Source organism: Kockiozyma suomiensis (genome assembly GCF_038497685.1).
Source record: "Kockiozyma suomiensis strain NRRL Y-17356 unplaced genomic scaffold V2V93scaffold_12, whole genome shotgun sequence".
NCBI lineage: Eukaryota > Fungi > Ascomycota > Lipomycetes > Lipomycetales > Lipomycetaceae > Kockiozyma > Kockiozyma suomiensis.
The window spans coordinates 310,588-334,829 of NW_027117675.1; the positions used below are offsets into that span (position 1 = coordinate 310,588).

General features: G+C 45.0%; 9 protein-coding genes across 9 annotated transcripts; 5 read left to right on the forward strand and 4 right to left on the reverse strand.

Moving 5' to 3' along the window:
- The first annotated feature begins 8 nt into the window (after nt 1–8).
- V2V93DRAFT_373732 (uncharacterized protein) lies at nt 9–1,364 on the forward strand. The gene is made up of 4 exons (XM_066911068.1): nt 9–95; nt 157–237; nt 295–1,049; nt 1,106–1,364. The coding sequence occupies exons 1-4, from the start codon at nt 71–73 to the stop codon at nt 1,226–1,228; spliced, it is 984 nt and encodes a 327-aa protein (XP_066764253.1). The 5' UTR covers nt 9–70; the 3' UTR covers nt 1,229–1,364.
- On the forward strand, nt 1,365–7,599 carry V2V93DRAFT_373735 (uncharacterized protein). The gene is made up of 6 exons (XM_066911069.1): nt 1,365–1,911; nt 1,976–3,027; nt 3,081–6,243; nt 6,301–6,513; nt 6,573–6,678; nt 6,739–7,599. Exons 1-6 carry the CDS (start codon nt 1,569–1,571, stop codon nt 7,253–7,255), a joined length of 5,394 nt encoding a protein of 1,797 aa, XP_066764254.1. The 5' UTR covers nt 1,365–1,568; the 3' UTR covers nt 7,256–7,599.
- On the reverse strand, nt 7,593–8,651 carry V2V93DRAFT_381889 (uncharacterized protein; the record flags this gene model as incomplete). The annotated part of the gene is made up of 6 exons (XM_066912124.1): nt 7,593–7,619; nt 7,691–7,794; nt 7,853–7,963; nt 8,025–8,290; nt 8,352–8,538; nt 8,606–8,651. 6 exons carry the CDS (start codon nt 8,649–8,651, stop codon nt 7,593–7,595), a joined length of 741 nt encoding a protein of 246 aa, XP_066764255.1.
- Nucleotides 8,652–9,584: 933 nt separating this feature from the next.
- Nucleotides 9,585–14,470, reverse strand: V2V93DRAFT_373742 (uncharacterized protein). The gene is made up of 4 exons (XM_066911070.1): nt 14,341–14,470; nt 11,122–14,251; nt 10,941–11,055; nt 9,585–10,884 (listed from the first exon to the last, which is right to left on the reverse strand). Exons 2-4 carry the CDS (start codon nt 14,237–14,239, stop codon nt 9,852–9,854), a joined length of 4,266 nt encoding a protein of 1,421 aa, XP_066764256.1. The 5' UTR covers nt 14,240–14,251; nt 14,341–14,470; the 3' UTR covers nt 9,585–9,851.
- A 2,109-nt stretch (nt 14,471–16,579) lies between these two features.
- V2V93DRAFT_373750 (uncharacterized protein) lies at nt 16,580–18,265 on the forward strand. The gene is made up of 8 exons (XM_066911071.1): nt 16,580–16,776; nt 16,854–16,897; nt 16,961–16,982; nt 17,049–17,197; nt 17,285–17,354; nt 17,412–17,478; nt 17,538–17,586; nt 17,641–18,265. Exons 1-8 carry the CDS (start codon nt 16,743–16,745, stop codon nt 18,043–18,045), a joined length of 840 nt encoding a protein of 279 aa, XP_066764257.1. The 5' UTR covers nt 16,580–16,742; the 3' UTR covers nt 18,046–18,265.
- On the reverse strand, nt 18,165–19,332 carry V2V93DRAFT_373751 (chromatin associated protein KTI12). Its single transcript, XM_066911072.1, has 3 exons — nt 19,129–19,332; nt 18,815–19,061; nt 18,165–18,753 (listed from the first exon to the last, which is right to left on the reverse strand). The coding sequence occupies exons 1-3, from the start codon at nt 19,277–19,279 to the stop codon at nt 18,303–18,305; spliced, it is 849 nt and encodes a 282-aa protein (XP_066764258.1). The 5' UTR covers nt 19,280–19,332; the 3' UTR covers nt 18,165–18,302.
- Nucleotides 19,333–19,458: 126 nt separating this feature from the next.
- On the forward strand, nt 19,459–21,123 carry V2V93DRAFT_373755 (Tubulin/FtsZ, GTPase domain-containing protein). Its single transcript, XM_066911073.1, has 3 exons — nt 19,459–19,543; nt 19,628–19,650; nt 19,726–21,123. Exons 1-3 carry the CDS (start codon nt 19,536–19,538, stop codon nt 21,033–21,035), a joined length of 1,341 nt encoding a protein of 446 aa, XP_066764259.1. The 5' UTR covers nt 19,459–19,535; the 3' UTR covers nt 21,036–21,123.
- Nucleotides 21,043–22,980, reverse strand: V2V93DRAFT_373757 (uncharacterized protein). Its single transcript, XM_066911074.1, has 2 exons — nt 22,504–22,980; nt 21,043–22,440 (listed from the first exon to the last, which is right to left on the reverse strand). The coding sequence occupies exons 1-2, from the start codon at nt 22,898–22,900 to the stop codon at nt 21,173–21,175; spliced, it is 1,665 nt and encodes a 554-aa protein (XP_066764260.1). The 5' UTR covers nt 22,901–22,980; the 3' UTR covers nt 21,043–21,172.
- On the forward strand, nt 22,924–24,237 carry V2V93DRAFT_373758 (uncharacterized protein). Its single transcript, XM_066911075.1, has 4 exons — nt 22,924–23,332; nt 23,389–23,520; nt 23,585–23,605; nt 23,660–24,237. Exons 1-4 carry the CDS (start codon nt 23,060–23,062, stop codon nt 24,176–24,178), a joined length of 945 nt encoding a protein of 314 aa, XP_066764261.1. The 5' UTR covers nt 22,924–23,059; the 3' UTR covers nt 24,179–24,237.
- Nucleotides 24,238–24,242: the final 5 nt, after the last annotated feature.

A 24,242-nucleotide genomic window follows, 5' to 3' on the forward strand; every position in this document is an offset into this window, starting at 1 on the left:
CGTGAGGCTCACTTTTAACGACTCGGGACGGCACAGCCGAAGTTAGCTGCAAACTACTACAGACTCAAAGATGTCGAACCAGTCGGGAATCAAAGGTAGGATGGTCGACTTTCTCAAATGCATTTTCGTGATAAGTGCTAAAAATTAATTGCGCAGCTTCTCCGGAATTGCTGGAGGCATTCAAATCATTTTCGGATGATACGAGCCTGCGATCTCTGCTGATCAAGATTGAAAATGGTAAGCTTCATACTGTTTATAAACACAACTTATTTGACTAAACAAAGATGAAATCAGAATCTCTTCAACCGGGATCCAGATTCTCTGTGAGTTCAGATTATTTTGAGGATATGTCGCAGGTCGCAGGCGAAGTGACATCCACTTCGCCGCTCTATATCCTTCACCGCAACGATAACACCAGGGGATTCACTCTGATCTCTTACATTCCGGATGCCGCCCCTGTGCGGCACAAGATGCTGTATGCATCCACGCGCAATACGTTAACTAGAGAACTAGGCAGCGATAAAATTGCCTCATCATACTTCACGACGGAGAAAGAGGAACTGAGCCCTGAAGGATTGCGCAAGTTTGCCGAACACGAAAAGGTTAGCAACCCGCTTACCGAAGAGGAGCGGGCGTTAAAGTCGGTTCTTGAGATTGAGGCAAAGGAAGGACTGGCAGGAACGGCTACGCGCAAGGCACATGTCTCATCTGGACTCAGCTTTCCCGTGTCTGATAGCGTTCGGCAGGCGTTGGCCAACATACGCAATGAGAATGCGGCAGTTCTCGAGATTGATATCGGAAAGGAAATTGTGGAATTGACTACGAGTACTACGATAGATGATCCATCTGCGTTGGCCCAAGTGATTTCGGTTGAGGCGCCCCGGTATACCTTCTTCTTGTTCAAACTCGAAGAGAATGAGGAAGCGCTGGTATTTATCTACACCTGTCCAGCCGCAGCCAAGATCAAGGAGCGAATGCTGTACGCGTCGTGCCGCGCGGCCGTAGTAGCAGAAGCCGAGGGACTGACGGGTCTGAAGGTAGCGCGAAAGGTGAGAAATGCTGTGTATTGATGTACATGACAGAGATAGCTAACTGGATTCGGCAGATTGAGGCAAGTGACGGAAGCGAAATCACAAATGCGTCTCTTCAGGCTGACCTGCGCCCCGCACCGACGGCGGCTAAGCAGGCATTTGCACGCCCCAAAGCCCCGGGAAGGAGGCGCATTTGATTCATTAGACTACAGGGACTAGACAGAGAGCCGCAAATAGAGCGGGAGTGTAATTTAACTATCAGTGATTCCATCTTGACCGACATAAGATAGCAAGAGTTCAATACATATACAACGACCTGCCATTTGAAAAGACCTTCTAGTAAACAATAAACAATACCCACTGGCTCGGCTAACGAACGGTTCATTCTGTGACCAGCCGCATTAACCCTAGCCCTGACTGCGGCGCCCCTTTCTTGGGGTACACTTCGGTTGTGGTGGGCTATTATCATCCTGCGCCGCCTGAGAACTAGGATTGCTTGCACGGGAACTATCTGCTGGTTACGCGGCTGCAGCACTCATGAAGCAAGCAATGAAGTGGTCTTCGAAGCAGGAGCCTCCGGACGAACACAGATCTCGGCCGCTGCGCATGTTCAAGCACACGCGGAGGGACGATGACCAGGGGTCGCTGAGCCCGGTTCTCAGCGACGTGTTTTCACCGCGATCTCCTTCGCGAAAGACTTTTGACGATAGCGCGACATTGGTTGAGGATGTAAAGCAGGGATGGCTTAACAAGGCCGTAGGTGGCTCTTCAGACTCGCCCGATTGGCGCTTGCACAGAGCCGTGCTTAGAGACGCGACGTTGCTCCTCTTCCGCCCAGATATTGGCGTACGCGCCTTTGACTATGATCCTGTCGTCACAAGTATGCCGACTACCTGTTATCTGTCAGTCGTTTTATTTATGTTTTAGCTGACACTTTTTTCTAGCGCCGATTTATTCGTCTGCGTCGCGTCATCCTGGGCTCGTCGTTAGCGACACAGGTCTGGTGCTCGCAGGCTCAGTAGAGGCGATCTGCCACGAAATGTTGTTTGGCCCCGACCCAGACTTTATCATTGACGCATTGCTTCTTCTTCCTCTTTGGACAGATATTGGATCTGCTTTCACTCTCATTACGCGTCTGGCTACAATCGATCACCCGCAGGTGCCAGACAGAATTGCGCTTATCCTTGTCGTTACGATCTCGCGACTTTCCTCGTTTCTTCTCGACGATGAGATATATTCCACTCTCTCAGCATTAATAGATTTCCTTGATCCGAAGAAAGCACCGTTGATTAAACTGGATCTATCTGAGAAACACAGTATGCTGCAGGGAATGCTTCGCTACACACCTTCTCTCGTCCCATCTGCTGGTATCAACCAATTCGGCACTCTACGTCACGGACTCTCTGTCAATGCTTTCATGAACCTCGATCTTGATGCTTTTGCAGCCCAGATCCATATATTTGATCTTCGAATTTTTAGGTTTTGGTCTCCTGTCAATGACTTCTCTCTCCTATTCGGTGTCAAATACGAGTGCTGTCGGCGTAATCCTCTAATGTCGACACCCACCCATCCGCACTTCCTCGGAGCAACAATGATCCGCCACCTGTTTCCTCTTACGTCTTCACCAAATAGCGCCGTTGCCCGCGCAAATATCCTGTCGCGATGGATCGCACTCGGGAATATTCTCAAACAGCGCGGAGATATGATTGCATGGCTTGCAATTGCCAGCATTGTTTGTTCGCCGGCAATATGTCGTCTGCGAGAAATGTGGGCTCTTGTTCCGTCAGATTTAACAGCAATCATTACTCGTGATTGGGCCCCAGTCGTGATTGAACTTGATCGACGAGTCCTGGCTTCAGACATCTCTCAGAATCACGAAAGCTCTCATATATTAGCCCCTGATGGAATCGGAATCACCTATCGGAAAGAATCGGTGGTTCCATACTTTGGGGATATTGGCGTTCACTATGTTGATAAGATGATGGAAGTGAATAAGGTAACTCTTCTTTCAATATCTGGCGTATGTAGCCCTCTTACTAACTTGTCTAGTCCTCTATATCCGTGGCAATCTCGCGTGAAGAGCTTGCTCGTGTCAACAAGTCTATAGATCACTGGACTACCTATTTTGATTCGATCCAGAATAAAGAAAACTTGCCGCAATTAGAGCAATCAATCCCCGCTCTCCAAGAATGCCTCTATTCACTGCACAGTCTTGATCTAAATTCACCTCCCATAACCCCTCTTGCACTTATGGAGATGTCGATATTGTGTGAACCTTCCATTGGAGTATACTCACAAAGCTATTCATCGCAAAAGCTACCTCTCTCTAGTGGATCCTACTCTGCCATCCTATTTACAGAGGTGCTCTCCTCTTACAAATTATTTGCTCAAAAAGACTTGCTAGAGGCTGGTGGACTTCTCAGTCATAAGAAATCTTCAACGTCATCCTTAAGATCTAAGGCATCTTCTGAGCTCACAATTGGCCCGCACGATAGAAATCATCCTCAACCCTCACCAGAAATAGCCGAACGTCAACTGCGACGCGCAAGATCTTTTCCTCCTCTTCGGTCGGGAAATATCAATATCACTGGGTTTTCTGAGCTAGACATGACTTCTCAGAATCGTGTTGCTGCTTTTCCTCATCAAAATTTTCTGGTCCGGGGCGTACGTGACGTGCTTAATGTGGATGTATACCTTTATCGTATTCATGGAGAACTAGTCTTAAAGTCTTTTAAGGATGAGAATGCTCGTGGATCTCGTCTTTCTAGTGTGATCATTGAGAACCCATCCAAGCGCATGAGCTCTGGCTCTCGCAGATTATCTGCTCAATTCCAGCCCCAAAATATAGAGTCGCAAATGGCAGATTATGCACTGCCTGCGATTAGCGTCGTTGCAAAAGCAGCATCGTTTGAGCGATTAGTTGATATGCTTGTTTTGGGCGTCGAAGATTTCAGTTCTCTAGCGATCTCGGCAGATCCGTCCAATATGCAGCGATTCGCATCGAGCCCACCGTTGCATATGGATATGGACATTTATACGGCTACATTCCTTTCCACTTACAAAAACTTTGCTACTCCAGAAGTTTTATTTGATGCCTTGCGTCGGCGTTTTTTGGGTGCTGGCGCGGCGTCGGTCTCGTTGGCTAAAAATGATGCCAAGGACCTCAAACAATATCCAGAATGGAATCGCGAGTTAGAAGAAGGAGATAAAATCGATATCGTTTCAATGGCAAAGATTCAGATTGGGATTCTTGAAGCTTGCAATGTTTGGACCACTGACTATTTTGCTGATCTGCTAAGTGAACTTCATCTGCGTGAGAGTTTCATGGAATTTCTGCAAGTAGTAGATAATGAGGTTCAGAGTTGGAAAGCGCAGGCTGAGACAGATGATTCGCTTGGTGGATATGCTGATACGATCGAATCCCTGTCGCGACGGTTACGGAAAGCAATAATCAGGCGGTCTTATCGGCCGCTGGAGTACTCTCCTTGGCCTTCTGTGCCCTCTGCAGGTGCTTCGCCAATACAGTTGAGGTTTCCTGACTCATCTCCGGAAAGTATTAATAGTTTTTGTAATGCGATTGATGACGTGGTTGCAATCATATTCAAGCAAATTAAACTACGCGACTGGTTAACTGTTTATGAGGTTTTTGCTACTCAGACTATTGATCCTCTCAAAATGTTTTCCGCACGAAACCTTACGATAGCGTCCGAGGACGAGGTTATGATTCAGGACATTTATAGTTTTTGTGCTACTTTACATAGTTATCAGAATGACGAGTTGATGGTTTCTTTACTTCCGAAACCGATCAAACGACTTTATGCATTCAGGATGAACTTTGTGTCTTGGGTAACAATGCAGATTTCTGACCCGTCAATCAAACGTTCAACACGTATTCGCCGCATGAGAACACTGCTGAACACAATTGCAATTTGCAGGCGGCGAATGAGCATCATTGAATTTGGGGCAGCTAATCAGTACTCGAGACCGGATTCTGGCGAACAAGAAATGATTATACCGTCTCTCATTGAGTCTGCGATTGGTGCCGCCGCTGTTAGGCCAGAGAGTCGTTTATATACCGCTGCTTGGATTCATGCGGCACGCGACGCTACCGGTAATCCTGACATAAGCTCAATAGCAACTCTGGAGGAGATAATCCCGAATCTGCCTCCTGTTGCAGATGAGAATCTAAATCGATACTCAAATTCTACTATTTCTGATCCTGTCGAGCCGCTGACTCCTTGCATGGGATGGATCTTTGAGCGTATTTTTGAGATCGTGTGCCATGTTCCGAATATGGCGGTCGAGAATCCGTCGATGATCAATTTCGATAAGCAGCGGTACATTTACAATTTGTTGAGTAATGTGGTTGACTTGGAGTCGCGCCAAGGAGCCGCGATAATTGAAGAAAGTCCTGTTGCTGCACTGATCACTTCGGATTTGTCTACTGGCAGATTCGATAAGAAACAGATAAAGGAAACGGTTGTGCGAGAAGCAAAGGATCTGAAAATATCCTCGAAAATACCAAGGGCATTTCATGTCCTTGTGTCTCAAGAGCTGGATAAAGTACGTCGCGACTGTCGTCAGCGAGATGCTCTTGATCGTCAATCACGAGAGCAAGCACGTGCGAGCAGTTCGTCTGCTTACCGTCATAGCATTAGTCACCATTCGGTGAATGGTAAGATGACCTCACCATTGTTACCAGATCGCAAGCCGAAACACAGGCTGGGTGGATTGTTGCGCGCCGTGCGACCGATCTCGATGGCGTTCTCAAACACGTCAACGTCGTCTTCGTCATTGCCTGACCGATCAGTGCCCGCGACAGAACTTCCTGACGCATTCTCCTCGTCAGAAGGTTCAGTGCGCGGTAACAATAAGCCTGTGTTAAATGTTAATCTTGCGTATGCGATTACTACAATTCCGTCTGAAATGCAGGGGCAGGGAGTGTTTAAGATCATATGTGATGATGGCGCAGATTATCTGCTGCAAGCGACGAACGCAGATGAGCTTGATGACTGGGTGAAGCTGTGCTCGATTGCAAGGGCGACTGCATTGGAAAAGGCCGGAAAGACGCCCGTTGTAGGAGGAGAATCTAAGATTGAGGCACCGTCTGAGACAAAGGTATTTGGAATTCCGATCGAGGAATTATGCGCGAGAGAGAATAAGCTCGTGCCTTCAGTTGTTCAGATTTTATTAGATGAGATTGAAAACCGAGGTGAGTGCAGATCTGAATATAATATGATTGAGAGTCGATACTAATGGTGAGTCATAGGTCTGGAAGAAGTCGGAATATATCGCGTTCCTGGTTCGCAAACCGATGTCAGGGCTCTTCGAAAGGAATTTGATTACGGACGTAAAGTCAGCCTGTCAGACGAGCGCTGGTATGATATTAATATTGCTGCTGGATGCTTGAAGATGTATCTGCGTGAACTTCCAGAATCAATTTTGACGGCAGAGAAGTTTGCTACGTTTACTTCTATTGCTAGTATGTTGCCGTGTAAATTCAGAAAGTGAGTGAAGAAACTAACGATTTTCTGAAAATAGAAATCCAAAATGAAGAGGAGCAAATTGCGCAGTTTGCAGTTGCTGTGAGACAGTTACCCAGTTGTAATTATCACCTTTTGAAACGTCTTATTGAACACCTTTACCTGTGAGTCTTGTCCAGAATTTTGCTTGTATGATCGTATTGTAATGCTAATTTTATTATTAGAATATCTCAATCTGGCGACATAAATAAAATGCATGCGGTTAATTTAGCTATTGTCTTTTCAATGTGTATGCTTCCCAATAGCAATCCCCTAGGAATGACTTCTGAATTTGGCTTGATTCAAAGCATGCTGAAGACAATGATTACGCGTTCAGATCGTATATTTGTGACTGAAATATTTCCAGGAGTGATTGTTCCTTTTAAGAACAATGACGAGGGTGAGATAACGTCAGAACAGGAGAGAATCAATGGCATGGTAAAGAATCTAGATTTGAAAGAAAGATCTTTGTCTAGTGCAACAGAGGTTAGCGAAAATGAAGGGCAAGAAGATGCTATAAAGGGTGCGACACCGAAAAGAGTAGAAGACGAGATAGACGATGCATCTGATCCGACCGAAATTGATGTGCGATCTCTCAACGCTCCTCGAGTTCGTTCTCGTACAGTTCACTCGTTTGACTCCAATAGTCAATCTGACAGTAATACAAAGAGAGATAGTTCACAGGAAGTTAGCGTATTTTGAAGATCAGATCTGGCCTATTAATTTGAGAAGGATGATTTCTGACTGAAGGTGATCTGATAAGATTGAGGAAAAATAATTATATCTCGGAACACTATATGCTTGCTTTTTCTTCTTTAAAACGGTTTTTATATTTGTTTATGCGCCTTGCCTTTTTGTTATCAGTCTTTACCGGCCTCTCAGCGGGTGTTTTGTGATTTCTGGGTGGTTTTATTTTCGCAATTTGGACATTCTTTGTTACGTTGGCGCCAGTTTTTTACAGTTAGGATACAAACATATGTGTAGATCGGGCCACTGATTCTGTATTATGAAATAAAAATATTAAAGAGATAACGATTGATTAGAATGGAAGCTTTTTACCAAAACGCTAAGAATAAGCCGAGTTAGTAGGGAAGTGAAAACTATATATAAAAAATACCGCGATAGAGTAATACGTACGTTGATAAATGATCCGTTATCGCCATGTTTAAGAAGGCTGATAGTCTCAAGTATAGCAGCCACGCTCTCAGAAGGCTTAAGAGCAGCGTGCTTTCCTCCCATATCTATGAAATTTGTTAGCAGAAAATTACATCAGGAATGGGGGGCCTACAGCCTGCTTACCAGTTTGAACCCAGCCTGGGTCTACGGCGACGAATGTCAGACCAGTAGAACCTAGCTCTTGAGAATACTGCTTTGTAAGCATATTCAACGCTGCTTTGCTTACGTTGTATCCTTGATTGATTGTCACTAAGATGAGAAAAAAATAAAACCGCAGTAGAATGAGAGAGCTTACCACCTGTCATGTTGCCAGAATTCATCTCAACACTGCCTAATCCGCTTGAGATGTTGACGACGATCTTTTTTGATCCTTCGACCTTTAACATTGGGATGAATGCTGAAATAACATTATGAGGACCAACAACATTTGTATCAAGGATATTAGCAAAATCAAGGTTTGATAAGGCAGACATTGGAGAACCTCTGTTCATGAGGATTCCGGCATTATTAATAAGCACATCGACTTTGCTCACTCCTGATGTTTGTAGCTCGTGCACAGCTCTATGGTACGTCCTCTTTTAATCCAGGAATAAACAATTAAAAATAAAAAGATCTTTCATACGCTTTAATAGATTCAGGATTGGTAACGTCAAATTCTAATAGTCTGGTCTTTGATGTAGCCGCTTTCTCCGGCGTCTCATTCGCGGCAGCAATTAAGTCCTTAAGCGGTCCAGCAGTCTTTGATGATCGTGTAACCGCAATGACATCCGCATCATTACTGCTTAATAGCTGGCGCGTTATTTCGAAACCTGAGCAAGAAAACAAAAACGATCAGCCTGGATTGATGGGTCACGCTTACTTCCATTCTAATCTCACCGATTCCGCGATTTGCGCCCGTGATCAGGTAAACTGGTTTACTCATTGCCACACAGATTTCATTCAACAAAATCAAATCCTTCAAGAGCTCAACTTTATGCTATACTCAGGCTTTGCTGTGTTATAAATCAAGCTCTTTATATTTGAACTTGAGAACTATGGCTCTTAAGTGGTCCTGTTATCGACAACGAAAAGCACGTGACGGTATGTACTGTTGCGAAATCAGCGTAATCAGCATATTTACGCGAATTAAGCTGGGGTTGAAAACTGTGTATCGCATGTATTGAGTGATATATTTGTGGGCATTTGGTCTGAACGATTATCGGAAAGAGATTTGATCTAATTGTTAGCTATCAGAGGTAAACTTCCCTTTTTTTTTTTTGGGTGCAGTGCAGCTGGGAAGAAACAGTGCGATCAGGATCAAGATTCTGCTAGCTTCTAGCATAATATATTATGACCCTGAGTTCTAGCTAGTATGCCTAACTGCTTTGATACATTTCAATCAAAGGTTTTTGACTAAGAAAAATACTGCAGAAAAGAGAAAAAATTATACAGCAGAAATATTTGGCATCAGTTTCCTTGCAGTGGACCGAATTCATCTCTCCTTTTATCAGGAGCATGTACAAACCAGTCAAAAAACGACATAAATATTCTTATTTTACTCTTACGGCATAATTAGCAATAAACTATCGAAATAGAATCCTCGGCACGACTCTTGCTTACTATTTGGTATGATGGCCCCGACGTCGTTTAACCGAGAAGCCTCAGCGCAAGCGGCGTCAGCCTAAATATCAAGAAACTCAAAAATAAACGCGGGTGCCACTTGTGCTCTCCAGAGTAAGAACCAAGGGCAACTTATGGAAAAATCTAATATCTCTGGCTTTACTTGTTATTTTTCAATGAGCCTAAAGTGAAGGATAAGCGTGAGCGTGCATTGCCAATCATTTCTATCTTGGGAAACTCTCCGTCAAGTTCTAAATTAAGTAATATATAATAAATTAATATCAAAATCGGTTAATCCGTTTTGTTATGAAAAGTATACTAAATTTCCAATTCCTGCAAAAAATAAACACAAAACAAATGATACCATTATTTCCGTATCCATATTCCAATTCCCTAATATGCGCTAATACAAACTGTCAAAAAAGACATAATCTTCATTATCTCAACGATATTGTAAACTCTCAGGCTACAATAAAGACCAAATGCAAAAAAAAAAAAAGAAAAGAACAAATAATAGACAGACTTATGATTTCGAAAGCAATCCACCAGTTTTCACCTTCTTCGGTCTCCCTGCGCTCCTTTTTTTGTCAAACACCACCTTATTCGTATTTCTGTAAGATGAGTGTCGCGGAACAACAACAATAGTATCTGTATCTTCTGCATACTTGTACGGGGGAAACAGCGCTAGCTCTTGCAGCGCCATGGGCTTCAATGCAGCCGCGCGTTCCAAAATCCGACGAATGCCATCATACCCGCACTGCTCATTCACAGCCGTTCGGATTTCCTCAATCCGAGACTCAGCCAGGGCAATAAATTCCGACCAATCTTTCTGAGCAATCTGCGTGGCATCACAGCCTCGTTCTAGATGGGACTTGCGCATACGGTGAGTTGGACCGACGGCCGGTGTCGCCATCGTCGCAAGGACAAGTACTGGCCATCCACAGCGATACTGTAATTCGTAAACTCGTTCGCACTGTCGCAGACGTGCATGCACGATACTGGCAGAAACATCGTATGTCGCCTGCCAAGATCGCGATATCTGCGTACGTTTACCCCACGATCCATTGACTTGATTCTCACTATGACGTGCCGCGATATCTGTCCACCACCATTTTAGCCATTGCCTAAGCTTCAGAATTGGATTTAGGTTCTTGGATGATAACTCAGCTCGACCCTTGATCACATTTTTTAACCAAGTCTTACGTCCTAGATCTCGCTTATCTAGAGATCCCTTCTGATCAGAGATATATTCCCGTCCATTATGAAGCGCAACTTCGGTAAAATCAAGTTGCTTTTTGGGATAAGAAGTCTCACGGTCTTCGGCAGTAGATGGCGCTGTCATATTTGCAACTTTCACCAAATCCTTAGCCGCCGCCATAAGCTCAGCAAATGCTCCCTCGGCCGAAAAATTGTGTTCGAACTTTGTTTTGTTTGAAAATGCTGGAGCAACTGATTCGCCTGTAGCAGACTCATCGGTGCTTCCGCTTTCTACGGGTATTTTGATCTTTAGCGACGTCTTTGGGGTGGCATATTCTGCAGCCAACCTCTTTGTACTACTAAAATGCAAATAATTAACATCAAATCAGATGCCGACTATAAGTATAGGACTTACCTCTTTCGTCGTCGCCTGGCAGCCTGTGCTAAAAACATGTCATCATCGATGTCGTCATAAATTTCGTCTTCGACTTCGACTTCTTCTTCGTCACTTTGCGGGACTTCGTCGTAATCTATGAAAAGCACGGCTAGTATCACAAACAAAAAACTAAAAAATAGGATTACGATATTAAACATACCAGCATCATTCGCATCAGAAAATCTAGTCTTGCGCTTGCGCCCACCAACGATTGGGCGTGCGGGTAAGCTTGCTGGTATCTCGCCTCGCTTTCGCTTGGTAGCAGTAGCAGTAGCAGACTCTTCAGACCGAACAGGCTTCAAGTCTGATTGAGCATGCTCAACATCAAATTCTTCTTGAGTTCCCACAGATCTCTTTTTCGATTGTAGGTCTGGTGCAGGTGGAGCCTCGTTCACTGCTCCGCTAACAGCAGAATCGGGCACGGGATTTGACTTCGCTCCATCAATTTTTGTTGTTGGAGCCGGCTCGTCAGAATCCGTTGATTGATCATGACAACGGGTAGCCGCATCAGCTTCGGCGATAGCATTCTTGTCCTTGAGAACATTTTCTTCTGGCTGTTGCTGCTGCGTCGACAATGGTGATGGGGATTTTGCTTTCGGTATGCTCTCGCTCAGCTCATTGGTCAAAGGCTTCGAAGTTGCGGGCGTGGTATCCGCAATAGAAGATGACCTACTAGACGAATTTTCATCTGATGCCACGATCTGAGCTTGCTCTTTCAGCGCCACTGAGGACTCTTCAGTTGCGAAAGGCGATTCCACCGATTCCACAGGCTTTTGAGTGGCCGCATCTCCAGCAGCCTTATAATCTGTTATCTCTGCCTCATCAACAGATTCTGCAGCTTTGACTATTTCTGGATATGCAGCGTCTTTAGCAGTGAGCTGATTTTCGTTAGATTTCGATCTAATAGCTACTATTGCACTCTTCTGATTTGCGTCATCGGTATCTCGAAGCGGAGAAGATGCTACTGCACTAATCGGCGCCGAAGATCGTGAAGACGAAGAGTTCAGTTCACGCTGCTGATCATCCTTTTCTGATAAATGCGCGTATACGGCTGACTTTGGCACAAATGGTAACTCCTCATGAGCTTTGAAAGAACTATCAAGTGCACGCTGGTTTGGCGACGGCAAAGTAGCGGGCAAAGAAAGTTCTCCGTTGGAATCAGGAAGAGATGAGGAAGCGGGTGGTTGGAAAAACGTCTCCCCATTTTGTATCTGAGCATCAGCGCTTTTAGCAGAGGGTAGAGCCTCGGGAATGTTCGCTGCCTCTTCTTCTACTGGCATTTTGGGAGCGCCAGAGTTGTCCACTTTATCTGGTTCTGAATTCGTTAAGCCTGAAGCACTAACTTCTGAACCGTTTCCCTGCACTTCAGTTTGTCGCCGCTCGTGTTGTAATGCCGACAGCGTTTTCCGCTTTCTTTTAGGCGGATTAACAGAATTTGCAACTGGACTCGTTTTAGCTTCTTCGTTATCGGCCTGATCTGCCAACACATTGGAGTTCCGTTTTTTTCGATTTGCTTTTGTCGGTCGCTTCGAGCCTGGTGTTGAAGACAACCCGACGTCTAGTCGTCCTCCTCTCAAATCGCTCTGAGGAAAAGAGCCACCAGAAACGACGTATCCGGGTTGCGACTGAGTTCCAGAATGTAGAGGCACAAATGGTTTTGGAGGAAAATAAGCCGGCAGCTGATCTTTTGTAAGTGATATTCTATCAGTCGGAGAATCAGGCGACATCAATGCCGCGATCGAGCTTTTTCGTCGTGCATCTGCTATAGGTCGAGCTGTTTCATCCGTCACTTGAGACACAGAAGGGCTCGGTTGTTGCGGAGACGTGATAACTGGCGAAGAGGGTCGCGAGGTAGCATGTTGCCCATCATATTGAGGTTGATGAAATGAGTGGAATGGTAGGGAAGTGACTACCGTTGATCTATCAGATCGGTCAGTTTTCCCGCTGGAAGTAGGCATTGAGGAATAAGAGCGCGACTCGTTCAAAGGTGGCGTAGTCGAGGGTCGTTGGTGCTGCTGATGGTATAATTGCTGTCGGCGATGATACTGCTCCAACTGAACGGCAGGGTCGTCCTTTCGCTCTTGCGTCTGAGAACGCAGGCGCGAATCCTCAGAATGTCGGCGATCACTGCCCTCACCAACCCACGAGCTGCGAGATTGTGGAATGAAAGGCGATGGCTCAAAGCGGTCATCAGCTGTTACGGCTGCATGATGCGTTTCGTATTTGTCATCAGCGGGTCCGCTTGGATTTGGATGTTGAGGAAGAGAATGATGATGAAGAGGAGAAGGAGGCTGCTGCTGCTGTGACTGTATCGGAATCGAATAAATGGAATGCTGAGATTGCGGTGTAAGCGCTACAGTGGCAGATCTATGCAGCCGATGCTGTCGAGAAGGATCCATTGGGGAATGTACCGGCGAATGAGAATCCATACGCGCTTCTGACCACGAAGTTCGGCGATCAACTGAATACCAGTCTGCATTGTTCGGCATCGAGTTCGATTGTTGAGCATTGATCGGAGGTAATTGAGTTGCCCATGCCTGCCCAGACGGACCTATCTGTGAGCCAAACGAGCCTTTGGAAGGAGGCAGTTGTGGACGCGGAACAGGTGAAAACTTGCCTGGTGTTCGATAATCCAGCGTCTCACGAATAGAAGGAAGCTGAGATGATAATGGAGGAGGTATACTGCTGGGCTGCTGAGGTGTAACAGAATGTAATGACGGTGGAGGCGGAGGTGGAGGCGGAGGCGGGGGGTGAGAAGGCGTGTAGGAAGAATAGTAAGATGGATGATGATGCTCCGGCGGCCGATGCATATGCTGCGCAGCTGATACAGCAGGGCGCATCTGACTTTGGCCATAATAGTGAGAGGGGTACTGTGCCTGAAATTGTTGCTGCTGCTGCTGTAATTGCTGCTCGTGAGAAAAATGTAGCGGAGGCAGCGGCGTAGAATCCATCACTCGAGGTGTCGGCGGAGTAGAAACACCTTGATACTGAGTCGAATACTGAACCGGAGAAGGCTGGTATGGCACGCTGTATGCCATTTGATAAGGATATTGAGCAGGCGGTGGGGGTCTAGCGTCGTAGTGAGCCTGAGGGTGGTGCGGATGGTCAGGAGGTGCGACAGGCGAGGGCGGACGGTGGGGAGCCGGCCATCGTTCCTGGTCGTAAATCGCTCGTGGTGCCTGCTGGACGGCTTGGAGTGATTGTCTGTTGTATATTTCTTGCGGGGGGTCCTGCGGTTGAGGCGGACGGCAGTAATGGCCCTTGGAAGGCTGGGCCATTGCTGATCAGAGCTGGAGTAACACAGAGATTAAGCAGACGGGACGGAGAATGCAAGCGCGGTATGTTTATGAAAGAAAAAGCAAGGACGAGGCGAACATACAAGACCAAGCCAGCAGGAACAGGATGTCGCTAGTCCGAAGTAAACCTGAACCTGAATCCAAGGAGAAAGAGAAGACGAGGCAGGTGAGTCAGGAGAGGGCCAGTGATGTGGAGCGCGAGCGAAAAGAGAATCCGTCAGAGAAAGTTCGGCCCAGGTGTGTTTTGGTCTCTGCGCCGTTCGCTGTGGCAATGCAGCGCTAAGCCCAATACAGCAAGCGAATTTCACTAGCCTGCGGGTACTGTACCGTCTGACGGAGGGGCAGAGTCTTATTTGGCAATTTCCGCACAACCTGTGCGAGTTATACTAGAAAATGACCAATGAAGAATACATATATTGCTGCCTGGGCAGCGTGGACCAGGAATCATGGGTGTTGCCATTGGTGGCGTGAAATTCGCCAAAAGAGTATGAGCAGAATTTACCCTACAATCAGTTGACTTTCGCATCAGCCAGCTCAGCTTCGCAGTCGAAAATAATTAGGCTCTATAGAATGATTGTAAAATAGTAAATAGTTGTGTAGTACGTTTGGCTCTGCTATTACTAAAAGTAAGTAAAAGGCTGAGCTTGTTTCTATGCTACGGATGCAAGACAAACTAATTATCCAGAGAAACCAGCCAGTCGGCTGACTGCAGAGGCGTGACCGTGGGAGACTCGACCGTTTGCGCTCAGCCTTTTGCCAAGGAGAATAACTGGCTGGATAACTGCGCAAGAGGTCAGAATAAAAAATATTTTAGATAACTTGTGATATTCTAACATGAAAAATACTGCCTCGCTGAATTTCCTGATGTGCAAGAAGGAGCTTGAGCTTATGATTATGATTTCAGATTATAAAAGCACCTATTTCTAGACAAAATCGACTACCCTTTAATACTCTTACCATTTTTCTGATGTAGAACATCAAAATCAAATATCTTATTCGCAGCACTAGCCAAGCAGATATCCATAGCTGAGCCCCCTAAGAGGAATAACAGGCTGATGAAGTCATCTGGAAGATATGCAAATGATACGAAACAAAGGAGCAGACAATGCAACTCACTGGTCTGAATGAGACTGCTTGGCAAGAAATCAAAAAGACATACAAAGATGTATTGTTATGCTTAGAGTAAATTGCTGTTTTTGGTGCCTCAAACTTGAGCAGCCATTGACTGTTCGCTTTTTGAACAGACATGGTAATAAACCGCCAGGAACAGCAATAGAAAAAGAGGAGTGCGAGCGCGAATTGGGAAATTTTGCTGCTCGGAGCAGATTATGCACACTTTTATGCCATTCTAGTGCTCGGGGTTTGACTGTGGTTGGCTCTCGTGTACTTTCAGTCAAGTAGTTTAATATAAGTCCTGTCATCTTATTGTCTTATACCCACGCCCGCGCCTGCCTGCTTTTGCCTTGTCGCGCTACCACATCAGCAGCAGCGGCAGCAGCAGCAGCGCGTAACAAGAGCATTAAATCGAATGCCTTTCTACCGGCATATACTGGTAGGGTTTGGAACGCTGTATGCCTTTCCAGCAATACCACCGCAGCTATTTTCCACCGGATTAAAAGCTTATCCTGGGCAGATGCTCCGAGCACAACACTGGGTTCTGCCTGCTGTGGCTGTGGTCTGCCTGACGTCAGAGCACAGACGACCAAGATCGGCCGCTGTAGCGAGGCAGTCCACTGGCAATCTTTACGCGTGGAGATGTCGTCCGGCCTCATCTTTGCCAATATTTGTCTCTGCGAGCCTTGCTATGTGTAGATAGCAAGGCCCTCATCCAGAGCTGTGGCATCGCCACGACCCGCAACCCTGTAACGTCTCAACCAGCCAGACTCTGTGTGCGCCTAACCCTGTTGCTGACACATCCAAGGGTCTGGTATACGATGATTCCCTAAACAAGGTCGTGGTCCAGATTTCGCAACCTGCAGTGGACCCGAGCTTTTGGAGGAGCGAGCTGCTGGGCTGTTTGTAGTAATTATGGGCATTGACAGACAGTGCTGCTGTGTGCCAGTCGCCCGCCGGAGAGCATGCGAGCAAGTCCGGATATCGATCTAGAGACAGAAGTAGCATAGATCGAGGCCACTACCTAGTCCGAGGCCGCTACCCTATCGATACATAGATTATAATGAATCTTTACATAAATTTCGTACCCAATTCGATTCTTATCGCCTTTTTCAGAGCTCTTGCTAGTCCACGCCGCGCGCCATTTTAGGGCCGAGCAAAACAAGAAATGCCACCGAAGAGCCGTGAGCGGCTCATCGCCGCCCTCCTGCTCTAATTCGTCATCCCCAACCACAAACCTTCTATTCTCCCCGTCTCTGTTTTCTCAACGGCTGTCGAACTGTAGCTCGTTTTGCAATCGATACTCTTCTCGGTCACTGCTCAGTCCTTCTTTCGCTATTCTGATACCCGCCTACAGTGACACAGCAGTACAATGAGCGCCGCCGCAGCTATTCTTTCTTCTTCCCGTACGCGACCCTGTATTGGCTCATAATCAGTCTAGTTTTCATGAACTGACTTGCATCTTGCGTGCTTCTACATATAGATTTTAAACCGCAACGCGATTACAATCATGCTGATGATGCCGAGGTAAATTTTAAAAATAAACCGTAATAATTCTCTCAATTTTGCTTTGCTAACAATATATGCCAGTACAAACGCCTGCGCAGTTTAGGTATATTACTCTGCCAAAGCACTATAACTTGCAATATCTAATTAATTCAACTCGTTCTTACTACAGCGGATGCCGAATACAAGGCTCGTACTCGTTGCTATGAAGACTCTCATCGTGCATACGAACAAGGAGATGGAGCTTCTGCAAAGCAGCTTTCCGACATGGCCAAACAGCACGACCAAAAAATGGACGAATTTAACGCACAAGCTGTTGCCGTACGTCTCTCTATATGCTTTTTGCTTTTTTGTAAAAACAGTGTAAATATCTACATCAACTGTCCGGCTCTTTGCTAACTCAAATAGTTTGTATTTCGTGCTAATAACGCTGACTCGGATGCCGACGAAATCGATCTTCACGGTCTATATGTCAAAGGTACCTTTGCAGCTGTCCCCTTTAAACTCAAATGACTATATCTAACATGGATTATAGAGGCTGAAGAGGTGCTCGAGCAGCGAATTTCCGCCTGCAAAGCTCGCAATGATGATCATCTCGAAGTGTATGTGCATAACGTGTTGCTGACCTCATTCACCAGATTGAGACTAATTTATAAACTAGGATTGTTGGAAAAGGAAACCATTCCACTGGAGGCGTCGCAAAACTCAAGGTACGTGGCTTAAATACTTTACTGACGCTTAGCCAAAGTCTAATCGCTGTATAGCCTGCTGTTGAACGACTTTGCCAAAAGCATGGCTTCCAATACGGTGTGGATGACGACAATTCCGGTGTTATAATTATTAACTTTCGTGAATCTGGTGGCCATAAGCCAATGTCTCAAATTCCTTTCAAGCCCAAGCATAACTTTGCCGGTAACAACTACCACTACCCCGATTCTCAGCGCCCGTCAGCTACCTACCAACCTGCATATGGCAAACATAATAAACCGCAGTATAACGGTGGCAGCTATGCAAATGTGGCGTATAACGGTGGCAATGTCGGTCATCCTCAGCAGCAATTCCAAATCGAGCAGACTCAATACCAGGGACAGTCGGGAGAACAGCAAAATAACGATGAACTTATCAAATTACTTGGCAAATGCCTTAAGCAGTGCTGTACTGTTATGTGATTTGATGTGATGTGAAAAAGAAACCGTTTGAAAAGGAATTTTTTGATATGTATTTTAAATTGTTTTGAGATATATTTTTTATATATTGTGATGTGTGCTGAGCGATTCAGCGGTCAAAATTTGGTAATGTTTGTATCTGTATTTTACTGGTCTCCTCTATTTAAGGATAATAATTTTGGCAAACGTGACAAAAACTGCTTCCAAAAAAATACTACTGAACAGCTTCGTATAATTTACATGACAATACTTTTGTTCATTTAACCAGATATTGCGAAATTCCGATCCAAAAACTCAGCAAACGCACCTTTGATCCTATTACCATCAACCTGACGTACTTTATTAAGCCCAACAAAGGTCCGTCGTAACCGCTGAAGTTGTGCAGAGGCAACGCTTTCTATTGGCAACGTCACAGTCTCGCCATGATCTCCGACGACAATGTCCGTCCCAGCAGCACCATCTTGCTGTCGTTCCAAGACGATCTTTACGACTTCTTGAGTTTGCTTATCTAATTCGTAAATATAATCAGATGAAGCGGCAGGTTTCAAAATTGTAGCAAAATTTGGAGGTTTGGTTTTGCCGTGGATGATCGACTCGAATAAAGAGGGAAATATCGAAGATGTGGAATCGGTGTAGGGAAGAGTGAAAAGAGGAGAGTCCCATCTATTCATACCATTTGGCTCTTCATACCGAAATATTAAAGCATCAATCCTAGAATCATTGCGAAGTCAGTGATGATGATTGAAAAACAAGACGGCTACAAGAAACTCACAAATCATCATTCCAGCTATCCTCACCTTCATCACGTCGGTTTTGATTCCACTTGCGACATAATTCCGGCGGAGTGCCAACGTGCACAACGGCGTATGTCGATTGCTCTGCTTTTGCCTCACAAAAAATTTGATATCTAAACCCTTTGATGTAATTCATGCTGTCGACTATTAATATTTCTTCACGCGACAAGTATCGCTTAATTGCCGACATCAAATTTGCCCGAGCTTGTTTTTCCTGTTTTGCGTCTTCAAAACATTAACGATGCATATCAGCACACAATCCGGCATAAGTTAATAAGTCAATCATACGCACCTCTAAACGCGTCCTTCTTGATCTCTAACATAGAATCAGATACTAAATGTACCTTTCGCTCCGGCACTCGACTGTGAAATTCGTCGACTATCTCCTTCGCGCGAGTTGTCTTACCCGAACATGGATAACCAGATAATAATACTATCGGCATTACTGTTTGACAATCCTGAAATTGGTTTTATTTCGTTGTTCGACGCTCTTACTTTTTTTACTTTGGATTGATTTATTTATTGGGACCTGGTAAATTAGTTTGCTGTAATCCATGAGGCTTTTGTACCGTTGTTTACCTTCGCGTTCTCACGCGTCACCCTTTTTAGAATCTAAACAGATATCTGCTTCAATATTCTCGTCTCTTGTCCCTAACGAAGCTCGTCGATCAGTTGAATTGCGGAGTTCATCTAGAAGATATGCCAAGGTATGTATTGAACAACTGAAATAGATCAGCTAAATTAGCACCCATTATATGATGCAGCAGCGTTTCTAATGATCATTTGTTTAGGGAGATTATCACTATACAAGCAGGTATTCAACGCCCTCTCTGAACTGGCTTATTATTTTTATTTTCAATAACAGATTGCTGATATTAATGCTTATCAGGCCAATGCGGTAACCAAATTGGCGCCAAATTTTGGGAACAGTTATGTCTTGAGCACGGATTAAGTCCAGATGGTACTCTACGTGAAGATTTGCCAGTCACCACAGCTGATCGGAAGGACGTGTTTTTCTATCAGTCAGATGACACACGATATATTCCACGTGCACTTCTGATTGATTTAGAGCCCCGTGTTATATCTGGGATTCTTAATTCTCCCTACGCGCGAATGTATAATCCTGAGAATATATACTCTGGAGGTGATGGAAGCGGAGCAGGGAATATTTGGGCGTCGGGGTACCATGCCGGCGAGAAGCTTACTGACGAGTTAATGGACATGCTTGATAGAGAAGCTGACGGGTCTGACTCGTTGGAAGGATTTATGCTGATGCACTCTATTGCTGGCGGAACAGGTTCCGGCCTTGGCTCATTCCTTCTTGAGCGGCTTAGCGACCGGTTTCCAAAAAAGGTGGTGCAGACTTATTCGGTGTTCCCCGCTACGCAACAAGTCTCAGAAGTAGTTGTGCAGCCGTATAATAGTTTACTTGCACTCAAACGTCTCACTCAGCATGCTGACGCCGTTACCGTTCTTGATAACGCCGCGCTCTCGCGATTGGCGGCTGACAGTCTACGCGTTCAGAGTCCGTCGTTTGATCAGACAAATCAACTTGTGGCGACAGTGATGTCAGCTAGCACAACCACTCTCCGATATCCCGGGTACATGCACAACGATCTGGTCTCTATTTTGGCAAGTTTAGTGCCGACGCCTAGATGTCATTACTTGATGACCGCCTACACGCCATTCACAGCTGACTCGGTGGATGCTGCAAAATCTGTGCGGAAGACGACAGTGCTTGATGTCATGAGACGGTTGCTACAGCCGAAAAACCGGATGGTATCTACACAGCAGTCTGCGGATTCTTGCTTCATTTCAATTCTTAATATAATTCAAGGCGAAGCTGACCCTACTGATGTTCACAAGTCTTTGCTTCGGATTCGTGAGCGTGGCCTTGCCTCGTTTATTCCGTGGGGTCCCGCGAGTATCCAAGTTGCGCTCACCAAAAAATCTCCATACCTACAGAGTTCTAACCGAGTAAGCGGTCTCATGCTTGCTAATCATACAAGTATTGCATCTCTTTTCAAGCGGATACTAGACCAATATGATCGATTGCGAAAAAGAAACGCGTTTTTGGAGCCTTACAGAAAGCAGCCGATGTTTGCAGAAGGTCTTGAAGAGTTTGATGACGCCAGAGAGGTTGTTGCGGATTTGATTGATGAGTATAGGTTAGCGGAAACTGCAGAATATTTGTCTTGATTATTTGTATCTTTGTGTCTATTGTGTGTATTACTAGGATGTTTATAATATTGGGAATCAGGATAAATATACGATTAGGAAACCAAAAGCGCCACGCCAAAAAAAAAAAAATAAAAAAATAATAATATAGAGCAGCATCATGGAGTAGCTGTAAAGCTAGCTACCCGATTTCGGCTGACTACTCTGTGCTTTGGAAATTCAGTATTTCTCAACGACAACCCACGGATGATACCAGGTGGATACCAGCGGCTGAAAACAGCAGACATTGACACTGTTACAATGTCATCTGGATCATGCGTTGGATATCCTGATTGATGCACAGCTATCCTATACGGCATTACACGTTGCTGTACGTAGGATTTGATGTCAGACGGTGGGTTAGGTGAAAAAACATCTCCGGATAAGAGTAAGTCATTGGTATCTTTTTCGATATGAATTGACTCGATAATCATTATGTCGCGAGCACCATATTCTACCTCAGGTTGCAATAGGACTGCATCACCTATCCAGATTTTTTCGGCGCCAAGAAATACGCCGTTGTAAAAGGCATCGGTGCTTGAATTGGGCTGGTCGAGTCGATCGATCTTATCAAATACCGACCATGAATGCACGATCTGGAATGCTTGAGGATTTGCGCAAAGTAGATAGTCGAGAGAAAGCCAAGGCGTAATATAATAAATTGGAACTTTATGTATAATTTCTTGAGAGTCAAACAGATATAACGAAAACTTATCGTACTCATCAAACGGTAAATGAGTATCGTTGACGTTTTTTTGAACGAGCTCCCAGGGTGGCCGCTCAAGTGGTCGACTTATTAGAAGTGCCGGATGCGGCGCCCGTCGTTGACCTTCCCAAACAATAGAATTCCTATCAGATAATTGCTTAGGCTCGTGGGGATCGTTATCTCTAAATACCCATACAACCTCTCCCGGTCGATATAAAGCGGTACCTAGCGCTAGATCCTCAGCACGCTCGGTCTCAACAAGTAACCGCTGAGCATGCCAAAGCGCATCATTGTGAGACAATATTGGTTGCATAATCGGCTCTCTCTTAAGTGCCCCTTTTTGACTGAGACTATCTTGTCGAGACACCGCATCAGCCTGCATTTTTCGCTTCTTTTTGAGAAATGTGCTATCGACACTCATTCGTAACTGCTGCGCAGTACATAGCTGGCACGCACAGTCTGGTACATTAGTGCCTGAGGCATCAGTCGAGCGGTGATATAGCCAGAGTATATGCGGTAAGAATTCTACTGACGACCGGTAGCGAGTGCCGGACGGATGGCCGTAGATATACATATCGTGTCGTTCTTTGGGTTCCCTGATTTGTTGCTCTGAAAGTTTTGAAGTGATGTGGTCGAATAATGCATAATTGGCCGGCAATTCCTCTAGAATAAGATTTCGACCTTTAAGATAACAGTCAGTATGCTAGATCAGCTTGTGGCCAAATGAGTAGAGGTATAAAATACCAATAAGCTCCGACAATGATCTGCTCAATCTCCTTATGAGTTGTAAATATCTTACTTCATCTCTCGGAATATTAGCATAATAATACATTCGGTCGGGTCCAAGTTCATGTCTATGAAGCGCGGTCCCTGATGGATGTGTACTCTCCTCTCCGTCCGAAAACGACAGACGTACCGGAGTCGCATCGTCAGGGATCGGAAAAGGAGTCGCCTTTTTTGCATAAATTGTATGCAACGGCTTCAGCAGCATCTGAGGTTTCGGAGACACTGTCGGTGTCATTCGCAGAGTTCTTGCGCGCTGAGGGGGAGATTTATTCGAGCGGTTTGTGGCTGGCAGAGATGATGTACCTGGCTTTTGTCCGCTGCTTGGCGTGCTAAGCCGCCTACCTTCCCCGCCCATAAATTTATAGTATATAATAGATCGTCATTTTTTGCTGGATATAGTATTAGCTGGAGCTGAGTATTCACGGTGAAGAGCAGCCATCTTTAGATAATAGTAGTGCTCCTTGCGGCTGTAGTAACTCTGTCTTGAAAAGCTTAATGGCGATGAGCTTGCTTGATGAATACGTCTGTCTACACGTATACACGAGTACCTTTTCCCAAGTCATTCTACGCAGCACTGATCCATTTGCACCATATATTCAGCATCATGTCTTTGAATGACCTTACTACTATAGTGGAGAAGATGACTTTGACTATCAGCGAGTTAGAGAAACCGCTGAATGAGGGGCACAAGCCTGCTCCTATTAAAGATATTGAGGATGCCGAAGCAGTAGAGCAGCAGGCATTGAGCGTGTTTAAAGATACTCTACAGCGGAATATGTTGTCGACAGTATGAAATTTTGTTATCCTTTTCCAAGTGTTGAGACTAACTATGGATCTGCAAAGAATCTTGAATATTCGAGGAAATTATTGACTCAGCTTGATAACGGAGCCATAATAAAGGGTGCTTCAGAGCCATTTGTTCAATCAAAAGCAATAATACTTGCCGAGCGGAAGCGAATACGGAATGTACAAGATGTATGTGAGAAATATATTCGTCTATCTGCGAATAAAAGAGAGTTGATACTAACTAATGAGATAGAAAATGCAATTAGTCGACGAGGTACAGTTTTATGAACTTTTAGTTGTTATTTATTGGGCTAATAAAATTGCGCAGAATATATCAGAGAGAACAAAATTTTTGAAAACATTAGTAGAAACATACAAGAGAGCCAGCCGATCAAAAGAGCCCGAGCCAGAAGTCTCGTCAATATCAATTCTCGCAGCAAGTGATCCCGAGCAAGATTCGATGCTAAGCGCTCCAAGTACAGATTATGAAAAGAAGAAATTCTCGTCGCTGATGCCGTCAGGAAAATCTACGTCTTTAGAAGACAGATTACAATACCATCGTGAACAGCAAGACGCTCTGACTGAATCTTTACTTCATCAAACGTCAATCCTGAAACGAAATGCAATGGCTTTAGGATCGCAGTTAGAAAAGGATAAGGACACTGTGACTAATGCAATGCACGCTCTAGATAGAAATGCTGATAATATGAAACGAACTGGCGGAAGACTGACGCAGTATCGTGAGTTGAGTGCTATCGGATGGAAATTTTACATTGTCAGCGTTTTTGTTATGTTCTTGGCTGTGCTAGTTGCCTTGATTGTTATTAAATTACTGCCAAAGTGGTAGTACAGCTAAAAATTGCTTAAGATATAAACAATATTGCTACCTACAATATCCAGTTGCAGGTTAC

Excerpts from the sequence above, each read along its gene's own strand:
- V2V93DRAFT_373732 (XM_066911068.1), top strand. The coding sequence starts at position 71 with ATGTCGAACCAGTCGGGAATCAAAG. Across the intron at positions 96-156 it reads GAACCAGTCGGGAATCAAAG|CTTCTCCGGAATTGCTGGAG; the intron begins GTAGGATGGTCG and ends TTAATTGCGCAG. Across the intron at positions 238-294 it reads GCTGATCAAGATTGAAAATG|AATCTCTTCAACCGGGATCC; the intron begins GTAAGCTTCATA and ends AGATGAAATCAG.
- V2V93DRAFT_373735 (XM_066911069.1), top strand. The coding sequence starts at position 1,569 with ATGAAGCAAGCAATGAAGTGGTCTTCGAAGCAGGAGCCTCCGGACGAA. Across the intron at positions 6,244-6,300 it reads AGATGAGATTGAAAACCGAG|GTCTGGAAGAAGTCGGAATA; the intron begins GTGAGTGCAGAT and ends GGTGAGTCATAG. Across the intron at positions 6,514-6,572 it reads TACGTTTACTTCTATTGCTA|AAATCCAAAATGAAGAGGAG; the intron begins GTATGTTGCCGT and ends TTCTGAAAATAG.
- V2V93DRAFT_373742 (XM_066911070.1), bottom strand. The coding sequence starts at position 14,239 with ATGGCCCAGCCTTCCAAGGGCCATTACTGCCGTCCGCCTCAACCGCAG. Across the intron at positions 11,056-11,121 it reads TTCTGATGCGAATGATGCTG|ATTACGACGAAGTCCCGCAA; the intron begins GTATGTTTAATA and ends TGCTTTTCATAG. Across the intron at positions 10,885-10,940 it reads GCCAGGCGACGACGAAAGAG|TAGTACAAAGAGGTTGGCTG; the intron begins GTAAGTCCTATA and ends TTTGCATTTTAG.
- V2V93DRAFT_373750 (XM_066911071.1), top strand. The coding sequence starts at position 16,743 with ATGAGCGCCGCCGCAGCTATTCTTTCTTCTTCCC. Across the intron at positions 16,983-17,048 it reads CAAACGCCTGCGCAGTTTAG|CGGATGCCGAATACAAGGCT; the intron begins GTATATTACTCT and ends TTCTTACTACAG. Across the intron at positions 17,198-17,284 it reads TTAACGCACAAGCTGTTGCC|TTTGTATTTCGTGCTAATAA; the intron begins GTACGTCTCTCT and ends TAACTCAAATAG.
- V2V93DRAFT_373751 (XM_066911072.1), bottom strand. The coding sequence starts at position 19,279 with ATGCCGATAGTATTATTATCTGGTTATCCATGTTCGGGTAAGACAACT. Across the intron at positions 19,062-19,128 it reads CAAGAAGGACGCGTTTAGAG|ACGCAAAACAGGAAAAACAA; the intron begins GTGCGTATGATT and ends AATGTTTTGAAG. Across the intron at positions 18,754-18,814 it reads GATAGCTGGAATGATGATTT|GATTGATGCTTTAATATTTC; the intron begins GTGAGTTTCTTG and ends CAATGATTCTAG.
- V2V93DRAFT_373755 (XM_066911073.1), top strand. Across the intron at positions 19,651-19,725 it reads GATTATCACTATACAAGCAG|GCCAATGCGGTAACCAAATT; the intron begins GTATTCAACGCC and ends AATGCTTATCAG.
- V2V93DRAFT_373757 (XM_066911074.1), bottom strand. The coding sequence starts at position 22,900 with ATGGGCGGGGAAGGTAGGCGGCTTAGCACGCCAAGCAGCGGACAAAAG. Across the intron at positions 22,441-22,503 it reads ATCATTGTCGGAGCTTATTG|GTCGAAATCTTATTCTAGAG; the intron begins GTATTTTATACC and ends GTTATCTTAAAG.
- V2V93DRAFT_373758 (XM_066911075.1), top strand. The coding sequence starts at position 23,060 with ATGAATACGTCTGTCTACACGTATACACGAGTACCTTTTCCCAAGTCA. Across the intron at positions 23,333-23,388 it reads AGCGGAATATGTTGTCGACA|AATCTTGAATATTCGAGGAA; the intron begins GTATGAAATTTT and ends GGATCTGCAAAG. Across the intron at positions 23,521-23,584 it reads GAATACGGAATGTACAAGAT|AAAATGCAATTAGTCGACGA; the intron begins GTATGTGAGAAA and ends CTAATGAGATAG.